Source organism: Microchirus variegatus, assembly GCF_963457635.1.
Source record: "Microchirus variegatus genome assembly, chromosome: 3".
In the NCBI taxonomy this organism is placed as follows: domain Eukaryota; kingdom Metazoa; phylum Chordata; class Actinopteri; order Pleuronectiformes; family Soleidae; genus Microchirus; species Microchirus variegatus.
In genome coordinates this window covers 14,878,695-14,893,078 of record NC_139804.1, presented here as the reverse complement: position 1 = coordinate 14,893,078, position 14,384 = coordinate 14,878,695, and the positions used below count along the sequence as shown (strand labels likewise).

Here is a 14,384-nt window from a genome sequence, read left to right as displayed (position 1 = left end):
CAATATACAGGGTCTCTGCAGGTTTCAACAAGTCAAATTCAAGATTTTTTAAGACCATAATGAATGCAATTCAAGACCCATTTCAAATTCATACTGGCAAAAAAGTACAAAAGACATGAAGGAAAATTGGAGCCACAAATCGTTGAACTTGCAATTTGGCTTAGCTGTGGGCTTTCATTAAGTTTTCTCCACTGCTATGCTAAGCTGAAACACGCTGTGTGCTGTGTGTCGCGCACACAGCACACCAGCTAGTGGTGCTTGAGAAATTCTCACCGGGCAGCACAGGTGGCCTACTTTAGTTCCGTGTTGTAGTTATGTTATTGCATCCTCCAAAATAGAAACATTTCAAAGCGAGACTGAAGTTTATGCATGTTTTTAAATAAAAGTAACTTCAATAGATTTTTAAGACCTTTCAAAACTGCATTTAAGACCTTTTATGAGACTTTACGAGAATTTAAGACATTTTAAGGCCTTAAAGGTACACTATGTAGTATTTATGGGTTTATATAACCCAAAATCCACTTTTTTATACATATTATGTGCTCCTGCATTGTCTAGTCACTGTATAATAGTTTTTGTTTCATTTTCGTAGTGTTTCAAAAAGTCATGTAAAATAACATGACCGCGGACCGCGGTTGCATAGCCACTGTTAGCAGCGAGACGCCATGTTTCTACCGGAGCCTGTAAGGACAAACGCGAGAGAACAAAACAAGCGTCTCTTTACTTGTAGTGGAAGTCCCGCCTCCTCTCTCTCCGCTTCGTCTTCTACGGCCGCGGTAGCTCGCCCTCTCCCTCGCCTCACAAACCTCATCTGCTGACACGGAGAAAGACAACGAGGACGACATTTGACCAGCTGCGGATACCGTAGCGCTCAGGGAAGGGAGGGGGTGAGCAGAGCAGCAGGTCTTTGTTGTAAATTTCAGCCTCTCCTCTAGATGGCACTATAAACTACTTATTTCCCCTTTAAATTCAAATTATTGGATTAAGACTTATATAGTACCTCCTCAACATGGGCGGATTCATCACAGCACTGCATGAAACTGCCGTGAAACTTTGTTTTACATGCGACACACACAAACTAGTGACTTGTAAAGCAGTTGTTTTGGGTGTAATGGATCATAAGAATCAGTTAATTAAAAATATTTCTTCAGTACTTATGCATGACCCATTTCCTTGTTAATTGTTGGGGATTAACCCACATTTTACCTGGGTCAACCATTCAGAGCAATGGGCAGTGCACAAGAGAAGTGAAGATGAAAGTGCAGCCTCCTCGAGAGAGGGAGATGAGTGTCAGGACAGTTGGTGTAACAGAAGACGACACAAGGGAGAGGACAATATGGAAGCAGATGATACGCGGTGGAAACACCTAAGAAGGAGAAGCCGAAAGGAGGTGGTTTATGGTTTTTGCTGATCCCAAAAATATGGGAAAAATGTCCTAGGTCTGGGTGAGCAATTGTTGAGGAAATGGAAATAGTGGCAGGCAGTGGTTTATCAGTTGATTGTAATGAAATCAAACATAATTCACGTCAACAGGTGGTACAAGTTTCATTCAATATTTTTACTTTTTTTCAATCACGCTTCCGCTTTATGTCCTTGTGTGTGTGTGTGTGTCTGTGTGTGTGCGCGTGTGTGTCTCACTTTTTCAAGTGGTTGTTTGTGAAAGGAAAAATCTAAATGCTTACAAAGGTTTGGTCTCCTATTCTTGACTTTTTACTTGTAAACCTAAAACATTTGCTTCTGAGGGGTGAGCGCTCAGGGTGAAGGCTCGGCACAGTCCCTTGTATGGGACACATTATATATATGTTATTATGTGTCCCATACAATATTCCTGTTTGTTTTTAATTCCTCGGCCTTCTGTCTCTGACTTGTTGGGAAGTTATTACGAGTACGCTATCATTCCATGTGGTCTGATATGACTGATCATGGTTATTAAAAATTTTTTGTGTGCTACAGACACTGGCCTTTTTCACACAATTTTATTAAGTGTAGAGAATGTAATGGGAAAATACATTTACTATAGCATACATAACATATATCACATATACAGCTTAATCTCAGTCATACAGCTTAAACAAACTCATAAGTGCACATCCTCTGTTGACTGCATGGAATGGAGAAACTGCAACTCAAATAACACACTCAGCCTAGCTCTAACCTATTCTAAGTGGTCACCAATGAAAACAGACATGCTAAATAATGTATCCATCAAGTTATTTACAAGTCTAACAAGAAAAGGGTTAGCTTATATTCATTATGCAACTGTCATGACTCTCCGAATAATGAGCTTTTTTGGAAGTAAATCCATGGTTTGCATGATATTATATATAACATGGCTAAAACAATAGGCTAAACAAGCTGCTAACTCCTTGACTTTTATATTTGCACATTCAACAACTATTACAACTATTATTTTCACATTATAAGAAACCAGGTGACCACTGCAGTTGGGCAGAGAAAACAATCTATGTATTGGCAACTTTATCGGCCCAAGCACTCATGATATATTGACATATTGCTCTGTTCAAGCAGAATTCCTGTTAAGCTTGAGGTAACAGGTTGGTTATATGACAAGAAAATATTCAAAAAAGCTTCTCTCGTGAATACAGCAAACAGGGTCTAGCAAGTGCAGTGGCCGGACTGACTACGAAAAAAAAGGAACAAGATTAAAGGTAATATGTGTTTCTTGAGATCTTGTGATACAGAATGTTGCCAATTGTACCTTCAGTTACATCTGTTCCTGTCTATTATTATCACAAGCTATCGCAAGTCCACATCCTCATTTTTCTTCCAGAAGCCATCAAAAGAAAAGTAATACAAAAGTGGATCCAGACAACAGTTGACACTGGCTAGACATATCAGTGATGTGACAAAAGGTATCAAGTCTTTAAAGAAAATAACTAATGATACAGGCAAGAAAAACACAGTGAACATCATCAAGTTCATGGCAAAGATCAGCATGACATTCAGCCTGTTGATGACCCTGTCAGAGATTTTCAGATGTCCATGTAGAGTCCAAGAAACCAGAGCAGTGCACACGACGTTGACTGCCAGCATGCCAAACGTTAAGACGGAATACATATATAAATAAATAAATAATGAAAGTGCACCGGATTCTTGCTGATGGTGACCTAATTCAAAACAGATAGATCCATTCAACCTGTTTAAATATCTTGTGAGCATCACACTCTCTGGGACATTCAGGACAAAAACAAACAGCCAAATCAGTGCAACCGCTCTCCAGGCGTTGGACGATGTTCGAAGATGCCGAGTCCTCAGAGGATAAACCACAGCCAGCATGCGATCCACGCTAATGAAGGTGATGAAAAACGAGCTGGTACGGATGTTGTTGCGGAAAAGCATTGTTATCATGGTGCACGCCGTACTGCCCAGTGGCCAGCTGCCTGTGGCATAAAAATAGACCCTCATGGGCAAAGAGATGACAAGCAGAAGGTCAGAGATCGCCAGGTTGACCATGAAGACCATGGATCTGAGGTTGTGGCGACGCAGCATAATCCATAGTGACACGGCATTCAGAGGCAGACCAAGCATCATAACAGTTCCAAACACCAGAGCATACACTGTGTTCCTCATTTCAGGTACTGCTGTTGCGTTTTCTCTCACAGTATTGTTGGACATGTTTGACCTCTGTGAGCAATGCAGCAAATGTGCAAGACAGCAAGTGAACTGATAATGATCATAACTGATGATAATAACCCCACCTACATCCAAATCAGTCAGTGACACAGGAAACAACTTTTAACAAGATAAGAAGGAGTTGACATTCAAGTGAACAAGTGAAAATGAGTTTGAGTGGGAGTTTGCCACAAACCTCTTGAAAGATTGTGAGGTTATTGAGATCAACGTATACAGTTTCATACATTAACAGCTTCTCAAAGAAATAAGAGGGAACGAATCTGCATTCTGTGCTGTTACAGTGATTTGACTAGCCAACGTAAAGAGGATAAATAAATAACTTTGCACTGGAAAATAGCTTGAGATGAAGACTTACTCTAGGTAACTGATGTTGTATTCACACCAGTCCTTTGAATTCAAATCCAAGTTCCTTTGCTCGGAAAGTCTGGTTTGTTTGGGGAGATGTGAATGAGTAACTGAACTCTGATCATCACCAAAGAACCAAACTCTGGTTGTTGCAGTGTATATGTGTCATATGTTCACATAAAACCATAGGATTTGATGCAGCTCCATGTTTTGTAATGTGGCTGAAACAGATGTTGTCCTGCATTAACCAACAGATGAGCAAGTTCTTCAAACATTTTTGATGCAGCACCACCTCAGGGGAGGAGGGGAATACATTATTCAAAAGGCTTGGTTTGTTTCACTAAAGTGCAATGTGAAAGCAAACTCTGACCGGCTGAATTTTGCAACCCCCAATTGAACCGAGTCCCCAAATGTACCAAGTCTAGCGGATTATTAGGTGTGAATACGACCTGAGTCTTAGCTAATAAAACATGCTCAAGTCTCCAATATCTTAAGAATATGTTCACCACATAATCTCACCATTATATAGCCTTCTCCAACTGGAAAGTGGCATTTGTGACTCACTTTCTCTCACTATAACCAAGACAGAAATCATCTCAAGGGGCCACAGGTCAGGAAATCCATGTGATATCCATCAAGTTGTTTGGCACCATCTTGTGTTTGCGACAACTAAAGGGCAGAGAAGACCTCCATGGAAGAATCAGTAATGTCAACAACTAAATATTTTGTATAGTAAAGTGCACTTTAAAAAAGAAAAAGAATCAACATGCCATTGAAAAACATAGGCTAATAACATGAATGTACGGGTAGTTTTTAGTGCATAACAGAAAGTGATTAAGACCTCTCCCACCGAGCTCAGGCTACATACGCACCCAGAGGTGTGCTTCCCCCAATTCGCTCATCTGAAACCCCGACCAAAGCTCAATGTCTCCATCATACCCACTCACAGGGTCGATGGACTCAATGGCATTGCCTCCACCCACGGGTACACCCTCTGGACTCGCCCGCTGCCACACTTGGCACTTCTAACCCAGCCCAGAGTTCCTCTCTGGTAAAGGAGGGATATCAGCAAAAGACAGAGAAAATGCACAAAAACTTCGCTCTCAAAAAGTATTTGAGAGCGAAGTACCGAGGTGACCATCCGTGGCTCCATCTTGATCTTAGTGGATTCCGTAAAATTTCCCCTTAACCTTTGGATTCCAACTTCAATCGTTATAGACTACAATGCCAATTTGCTTAAATATCTTGTTAATTTTAAATGCTTTTATTGTGACGTGTCAGGAATAAGGTCCACTCGTGATTCCATGAAAACTACCTGTGGGTATTGTAAGGATCAGAAACGTTTTATTCAGTCTGTCAGGTTCTGTGATATACTGCTTGATGTCCTTGGTTTTAAAGTGCACATTGAACTCTTAAAGCTTGAGACCAGCCCTGGTTCGGTTTATGTTTCAGGAGCTTTCCCTGCCAACATGGTGCTGTGAGCAAACTGAGTCACATGATGTACGGAGCTCTATTGGCTATCCTTGAGCAATTTTAACACATTCATTTCTTCTTCAGTACAAAATTCATGATGTCATTTCATGCACACCCTGATGTGATGTTGCCACCCCACCACCACCTTTCAGCAGGAGCCCTTTGCACAAAAGTAGGATTCAGATATCCAGGATAAATGACTGCACTTGGTTCAAAAGAAGTGCGTCCAGGCTCAGTTGGTTGCACAAAGACCAAGCCAGGATGAGCAGACACCGACTCATCAAGCCAGGTGAAACCAATCCTGGATCAGTGCGCGAACACAGCTTCCTCAAATAGACCTCACTGTCGCTCGCAGGTTCTAAGATTCTCCATGACAACTAGAGCGGCGTTTTTTCCCCCCTTGGTAGCTGAAATCCTCATGGAGGTGTACGAGGAGGTGAAAGACCAAATCAAAAAGAAAGGAAACGCCGCCACAAGAATAAACCACTGACAAAAAGCATGGCAAAGCATTGCCGACCACCTGAATGCGTAAGTAGTGTGGAAATACACATTAATTCCTCCGCCGAAACCATCACATTTACAATCCAAAAAGTTAATTAACTTCTCCAAAAACATAGTTGTAGTCTGACAATGAATGCGTTGAAATTGTGAGTGAAAATGACTGCAGATGTGAGTGAAAATGTGTAAAATACACTTAGCGTGCGTGGTGTGTGTGCACCAAGTCAAACTGAAATACAAGAACATCCTGCAGAATGTTGATTTTTTTTTGTTTAATTATTGTACTTGATGTAGACATCACAACTACATTGGACACACCTCTGGAATCTATCAGTGCCTGTCACATGGTAAGCCACACAATCTTTATTAATAACCACTTTTTACATAATGGCTGTGTCAACAATGTCACTCTATTGAGAGGTTGTGCTGATGAGATTTTGTATTGACAGGTGAATTCTCTGGTGTGTTACATGGGGGATGGAGGTATGCCTGCCAGCCCTTTCTCCTGAAACCATTCACAGACCCACAGGAAGCACAGCAGTCCTAGAATCATGCCCATGCTAGGACAAGGGCCAGGATTGAAATGACTTCTTCTTCCCTGATGACCACAGTGGTCAGCTGGTCGGGGACCAATATGTGTTAAATTATGTCATTTAATATGCATGCTTTGAATTTAAGTTGCATTTATTCTGCAGTGGCAGAGATACACCATTTCAATGTGCAGACACGTGGGGTGTGTTATATACAGACCTTTTAATGTTCCATTTTGGTTTGAATGTGTGCTTTCTGTCTTGTAGAGACAGAGTTCTGTTTTGAAAGGAGCTAATTTACTTACTTTGATGTATCCTTATTCACTGAGCAACATCATGTTACTCTTTGATGTTTTTATAACATGGCCAGGATAATCAAGGTATCCTGGCTTAATCCTTTATCCTACTTTTGTGCAACGGGCCTCAGGTATGTGAATATTGGTGGCTGCATCTTTGAGGACCAAAACTGAAGCATGTTTTAACAAAACTGATGATAGTTGAGTTTGTTTTGTGTGTGTGTGTGTGTGTGTGTGTGTGTGTGTGTGTGTGTGCGCACGTGCGTGCATATTGGTACATTGGAATGAGACAGAACAAGAGATACGTTATTTCTAATGTTCTGGTGAAAATCCTTTAGCGATGGCTCCTGTGCTTCACTCATGTTCTCACTTCCCTCTGAACAGATGCAAATGCCATTGATAGTGACGGTACAAACACAACTGTTTAATTCTATGCGTTTGAAAACGTGTTGGTATAATTGAAACAACTTGGTTTACTGCCCAGCCCTGCTTGACGGCTGTGCTTTTAAACTGTAGCTGACAGCTTTTGGTGATGCATCAAGCCAGCTGTAGCTATAGTTCAGTTATAGTATGCATCCATTACTCATACAACCACACTTAACTATCACTTTCTTTGAAATACATAAGGACAGGCTGGCAAAACTGTTCACACAATCACACCATAGCAGTGCCTATTTAAACCATATACCTTTTACTTTACTTACCAGCCAACCTTCAAGTCACCAAGTATGTTCAATTTTCCTTCAGACTCCCTTAGCCATCACCTTTCAAAAGATCAAAATTGCCATGGCTGCTGTAATCACAGCAGTTATGTATGAAATTAAAGGTGTGGATTCATTCAGGTGTATTATTCTGATTGGCTCATAAACACAACACTTGCACAGCACAAAAGAGCCCAAATTGATTTCTCAAGAAAAAGCATGAACATCATTTTCTCTGAGTTCAAATATTAAAGAAACTCGAAAGCCTTTTCAATGGATGGATGATCTTTGGGGCCTGCTGGAGTCATCAGTAACAGGCAGTTCAAAGATCAAAATGTGAGATACAAGCAGAAATGTGAGATGAAGGTTGAAGTTTTATTTTTTATTATTAATTAAGCGTTTTTGTTTTCAATTGTTTTATATTCAGCAAATGTTGAAAATTCTGTTTTCTTTGGCAGTTTGTTTTAATTAATCAGAGCAGAATTATGCTTTTACAACAAACTAAAACATGTCAGAACAGCAAAATACAAACATTAGCAAGTCAAGTCAGTTTTAGACTCAACCAATGAACCCCTGTTTACAGCCTTGACACAATCTTCCATGACTCATTGCTCTGTAGATGTTTATCACTGATGCGGTATACACATAGTGTTGACCACAGAATATATATGTAGACAGAGAATCCTGTGCAAAGTTCAGAAGCTGCTGCACAGTATGCACAACTTTAAGAATACCACAGCTGTTTTTCACATTTAAATTACGTAATTTGATTCAAATTTGTCTCAATATCACAGTGTTAACTCTGAGACTCAACAAAGATAGTTTTGACTGCCTTTTTTGTCGTTTTCAAAACATCAAAACAATTTCCTCCATACAGGAATTATCGTCCATAATTGTGTTTTATTTATTTCAAAAACTACGGTCTTTACTGTGGTCGTTTTGTACAGGGTTTTGCCAAGTTGGCTGCCCCTCTACATAGGTTGGTAACTGTGTTGGGGAGTAATGGATCAAAGAGGAAGGAGGCTGCAGTTACTGGGTGCTGGACCAACAACCTGCGGTCCTGTAGGCTAGAAGCGGCCCAAGCTTCAGTTATGGTTCTGCCTCACCAGGTTCCCTCAGCTATTTATGCTGTCCGGTGTGCTGACTGAATCAGGAAGAGCAGAAAAGGCTATCTCAGTCAGCATTGACACTTTTCTGGCAATGAGACCGACTGGTTGAAAGAGGCGGTGTTCTTTATCACCAGATTGTCCGCCCTGATGGTGCTTAGGCAGTCCTTAAATTGTTGCTTCCTTCTGCTCTTAAGGAGCAGGTGCTGACGAAGGTTCTCCAGGGGCATGGCATCAAGGGGTTGAAAGAACCTAGGAGCTGCTCCAGCAGTGCTGCTACCGGCTGGACATGTCTGCTGAAGTGGTCAGATGTGAGAGGTGTGAGGCTTCAAAGAACAACCAACCCACTGCTAATCTGGGACACTTGTTGGCTTCATGGCCCAATGAAATCTTGGCAATGGACTACACTGTCCGTGAGCCCACTCGCAACGGGCTAGAAAATGTCCAAATACACACTGGCTGTTCCCACCCATGACCAACGGCCCTCCACGGTGGCTCAGGTTTTGGTAACTGAATGGTTCTCGAAGTTTGATGTTCCCACTCGTATCTCGTACCTAGGTTTAGGCATCGAGTAGGGATGGGCATAATTAAGAATTTCATTGATGACGTTAACTTTTAATCAATAAAACTTTTGCAGGTTCTGTTGTGTAGTGTGAGTGTTATGAGAGCAGCTGAGAGTTTAGAGTGTATCCCTTTAAGAGAGCAGAGGATGAGCAATGTGTGATGACGTCAGTGTGCGTGCCGGTGTAAGGAGTGTGGGTGTGTGTGATATGAAATAGGGGAAACGAGATAGATCAGAGCAAGTTAGCCAACAAAATTTTTGAAGTATGTACCGGAATAATTGTTTGAAATAAACACAAGCATAACAAGGCAAGAGGTGACCTTCCATATGTTTGCCTGCTGTGTGGAGTTAATTGGGTCACTGAACCTGAAGCGAAATGAGCCAACCTACTACTTCAGCCCTGGAGAACAACAGTGTCCTCCCCTTCGCTCTCTAACTACGGTCTATTTTGAAAAAAAAAACGAGGGTCAGTTGTGTTTATGAGCACCAGCTTCTAGCTGCAGGCTAAGCTGCTTTCGAGCACAGCAGCACATATTTTCAAGTCTAACCATTGGACAGATCCAGTTTTACTGCCACAGGAGTTGTTCATCTTGTAATAAAGATCTCATCATGGAAATCATGCTGTATTTTTTTATTTTCATTGCATTTTTAATATAGCCTATATATAGTGATTTTTCATATAAACATATTAATAATGAATCAATAATTGATCAATTAAGAAAATTGAATCAAATGCACATCCCTAGAATCAAGTATCGAGTATCCATTGGAACCATGACTAACTTTCCGATTCTCCTGGAATCGTTCAGTTTTTTCAATTGGATACCCCACTCAGAAGAAGAAGTCACGAAACAACAACACTCTAGCTCCGGCTTATTGTTGGTTTGATATTCTGCACCAGGTTAGCCCATCAGTGGGAGCACAGTAACATTAAGTACCTGCACCATCCACCAGGATATGGGTAAATGTGTTTTCATGAGGTTTTCAAAAATACAGCTCTCTTGTGAAAAGTGTACCCATGTGAAAAGAAAATGTACAATATTTATATTCAAGTTCCTAGATTTGATATGTATACACTAGCTGAAAACAGCCTTGTGAGAATTTCAAAGTGAAGTTGATAAAACGTTAATAGAATTCAAATTCATGGAGAAGTTCAGACTATTTCATCCAGAAAGACCCCTGGTTAGCTAGCTCATTTAAAATACAGTATATACACTTTTTTGACCCAGCCTTTTAATAGAATCGGAATCGAGAATCGTTAGGAACCGGAATTGAAACAAGGAATCGGAAACCAGAATCGTTCAAATTCAAACACTGGCCATCCCTACTAGTATCCACTCTGATCAAGGCCGTAAATTGTATTGAAAAGTCTTCTACAACCCGATATCACCCTCCCTGGTAATGGCCAGTGTCTCGTAAGTGGGACTGGAGCTCCTGCCTGCCACAAGTCTTGCATTCCTACAACACTACTCCCCATCAGGCAACGCGATAACTGGAAAGACGTTTGAGATTAAATTTTCTTATTTTTTTTATGGGTCACATACCCCCTGTAGATGATCCCTATTGATTTTGAGCTGTCTACCATTATTATTAATTAGTTAATTAATTAATTAATTAATTAATTAATAGTATAAAAAACATATTTTCGCCTGTATCTTCCAAAGTATTGCAGGTATTGGTTTCAAATTTTGCATGGGCATCACATACCACCTGTATAGATCCCTATCTTTGTAGCTTTATTATTGATCAGCAAATTAAGTAATTTATTATGCTAAAAACACATTTTCGGCTTTATCTTCCAGACTGATGGAGATATTGCCTTCAAATTTTGTACAATGATTCATGTAACAACTATCTACAAGTACAATCATTATTACTTTGGCTATGATTGGTAAAAGTTACATAATAAGTTAACTGGTTAACTTATTAGTGAACACAGAAAAAATTGTTAAGGCATTTTTTCTTTATTATTGAGCTCATTTGGACACATTGAGGATATCATGGGTTTATTTAGCACTTTTTCATAATATTTATTACATTATAATATACATTTATTAATTATCATATAACAAATAGTTAAGCCTCAATTTCTTTATTAATGCATTGAATGGAAAGTTTGAACATATTGTATGCTTTTTCATGAAATTTAATAAACATAGTGTATGCTTTTTCATGACATTTGGACACTTTGAAGATATGGCAGGTGTGATTAGCATTTTAATATTCATAATATTTAACAAGGTATAATAGGTTAACTAGTTTTATTAAAAACTAGAGAGAAATTTATGAGTTCAGGTATTCTGTGTTCAATATCGAGTTTATATGGATACTTTGAACATGTATAAAGTGTAGTCAGCATTATATCATAATATTTAACAGTTATTTTGTTGAATTTATTAATATTTAATTAAAACAATTAGTGGCAGGTGCGAGTGCGTATACTTTGGGTATATTGGAAAGTTAAGGATTGGACAAGTTCGCGGATATACCCCTTGCTGTCAGCCCCCGACAGCGTAGGCTAGTTGTCTTTTTGTATCCTGTTCCTTTTAGTTGCTGAGAGCTGCAGTGGTGGTCCTGGTGTCCCGGGTGGTGGTTTACCTATATCTTTGAGTGTATGCTGTGCATCCCCTTATCCTTTTGATTTTCTGCACGTGCGATTGGGGGGGGGGGATTTACCTTTTTTCTTGCACCCATTTCCAACCCAGGTTCCTCTCACTGGTGTATATGAATAATTTATTTTTGTTAAATGCATCAAAGTTCAATGTTCACCTGGCTCATTTTTATGAACCAAAATAAAAGAAAAACTATCTATTTTGTGATTTCTGCACAATTATCACTACTTTATATCACTAGTAAAAATGCAATATTAAATGAATCATAACTTTGACACCACAACAAAACATTTAAAGCCTGAATAAACACACACACCCCATGGAAATCAATATAAGGAGTTGTGTATTTTTCCCATGGCAAATTACCACTCTATTTTTACCATGTGCCTGCGGCACAGATCCGTGCCTTGTGAGGACTAAGGGTTGACTGTAATTATATGTGTCATCTGCATCCTTTTATCATAACCTTGTACTTTTTTCTGCTCCATTTTAATCATCAGTTCCAGGAACAATTTCACACTTTTTTTAGCAGCATCAAATGTCGTATATATGTTAGTATGTGGCATTGCATCACTTTATTTCACTCAGTATTCACAAGAGTAGAAAAATACAGGCACCTTTCATGAGAGGCTGTATAAATAATAACTGACTTGACACAATTGTGGCATCATTTACTTGGACTCTATTTTTACTAGCCGTTTCGTTTTAGGGTCAGGCTGCTGCTGCTGTGTTAACACTCATTCAACATCAGAATACTGGAACGTTGTGTTGTGCCCTTCAACATTGTTTATATTTGAAAGAAGACAAAAAGGTGACTTACTTCTACCAGTAGAAATAGACAGTAGAAAAAAGAAAAAGTGAAAGAGAAGTGGTCAAAGTGAATGAGGTCAACATAGGTTAAGAGAAGAGAATTTTGTTCCTTTATTATTCGATCAAATAGAATAGATTTTAAAGTATAAAAGAGATTTGAGAGCAATAAAGAGTAAGTGGCAATCAAAAAACAACAACTTTGAAATCGAAACAGAACAGGTTGCAATTAAAAAAATGTGAGAGAACATATTTCTTCAAATTCAATCAGCAATCAAGTAAAAACCTTTGCTTGCAAATATTCTATTTGATTGAATAATAAAGGAACAAAATTCTCTCCACACATACAGCAACATTGAGCAAGTAAAGCGAGAAGGCAGTAAACAGGTTTGAGAAAAAACAAAAGGAGTTTTGACACTTGTCCTTGCTGTTGCTGTATCTGTTACATCTATTAAGGGTTATTGAATTGTCTATGTACAATGCCTTAAAGCGGACCTAGACCGGAAGTTCCAATTACCGCTGTTGTTTAGTGTGTATCTGCGTCATTACCTTGTTTACGAAGCCCTGAATTTTCGAAACAAACAGTTCAGCCATTGCTGAGAACACTGTGTTTTATTGTAATCTCGGGCTCAGCGAGATCTCTGAAAAAACCTGGTCCGGTTACGTAAACAGCAGTTCTCCTGAACAGCAGATCGTCCTGCTCCGGGCACTAGTCCGGGCACATCTGGTTGCGTACATTGAACCACAGAAGAAGAATAACGTCCGTTGTGGAGGTGTTTCACGAGCGACAGTGTCTTCTGACTCCGGGTCAAAGTCATAAGAGGGACTGCAGCGGGGAGTCGTGACAAAACTATTTTTAAACATTGTTAAAACAATGTTTTGATAAAGAGGAGCAGTGCATCCACCGTTCCAGTGGGGGGAGCTGTGCTTCTGAGAGCGGGTGTGCTGAATATGTCACTTCCGGGTATTGGCCAATCACAAGATTGGGAAGGCTCTACGATGGCTGTTCAATCACAAAACACGGCACGATTTCTATCAGCTCGTTTACAGCAACTAGGATGATTTTGACCATACAAACAAGTTAATGTATGTAAGTAGACCTCCATAAGTAACATATGTGCAACAGGACCACTCTATGTGAGCTTTAAATATAATGTATGTTATGATTTAACGCTATACATCCATCCATCCATCCATCATCTACCGCTTTATCCTCCACTGGAGGGTCGCGGTGTTGCTGTGCCTATCTCAGCTGACATAGGACGATTCCTTTGGATTGTTGACCCCACCCTTATTGTTTGCACCTGCATCCACGACCTCCTTTATAATATATACTCCCCTGTTTCAGTTGATCCCCGTTCTGTTCCTTGATAGCATCTCCAATTTTTTTCCATTTGTGATTTTTCTAGTGCATATTTTTCCCGTTTTTGAATCTCAATAATGTGCTGTAATTTTACTGTATACGGACAATGGACTTTGCATTCTCCTGTCCAAGTCTGCTTATGGGTCTTCACTTGTGTGTGCAACAGTATCCAACTTATTACTGTAGCTGCTACTGGTGGAGTGATTATGGCATGAAACTTCTGGAGCAGAAGCAGCAGTAAACGAGTTCTTTCCAGAGGCAAAACATGGTGGCAGCTTCAGGATCGCACTGTTCCAGCAACTCATGAGCATCCTGCAGTTTGTAAATCAAGTAAAACCCAGACTTAGTGATGTGGGATACTTTAAGAATCTTGCTTGAAATGTATTTGGTTGTGTCCCACCTCCTTTAAAGCTCCCATAGAGTGGTCCTATCGCACA

At 39.8% G+C, this 14,384-nt stretch overlaps 1 protein-coding gene across 1 annotated transcript; it reads right to left on the bottom strand.

Annotated features, from left to right (window-relative positions):
• Positions 1-2,757: 2,757 nt before the first annotated feature.
• On the bottom strand, positions 2,758-3,636 carry lpar5b (lysophosphatidic acid receptor 5b; the record flags this gene model as incomplete). Its single annotated transcript, XM_083886848.1, has 1 exon — positions 2,758-3,636. One exon carries the CDS (start codon positions 3,634-3,636, stop codon positions 2,758-2,760), a length of 879 nt encoding a protein of 292 aa, XP_083742974.1.
• Between the last annotated feature and the right edge of the window lie 10,748 nt (positions 3,637-14,384).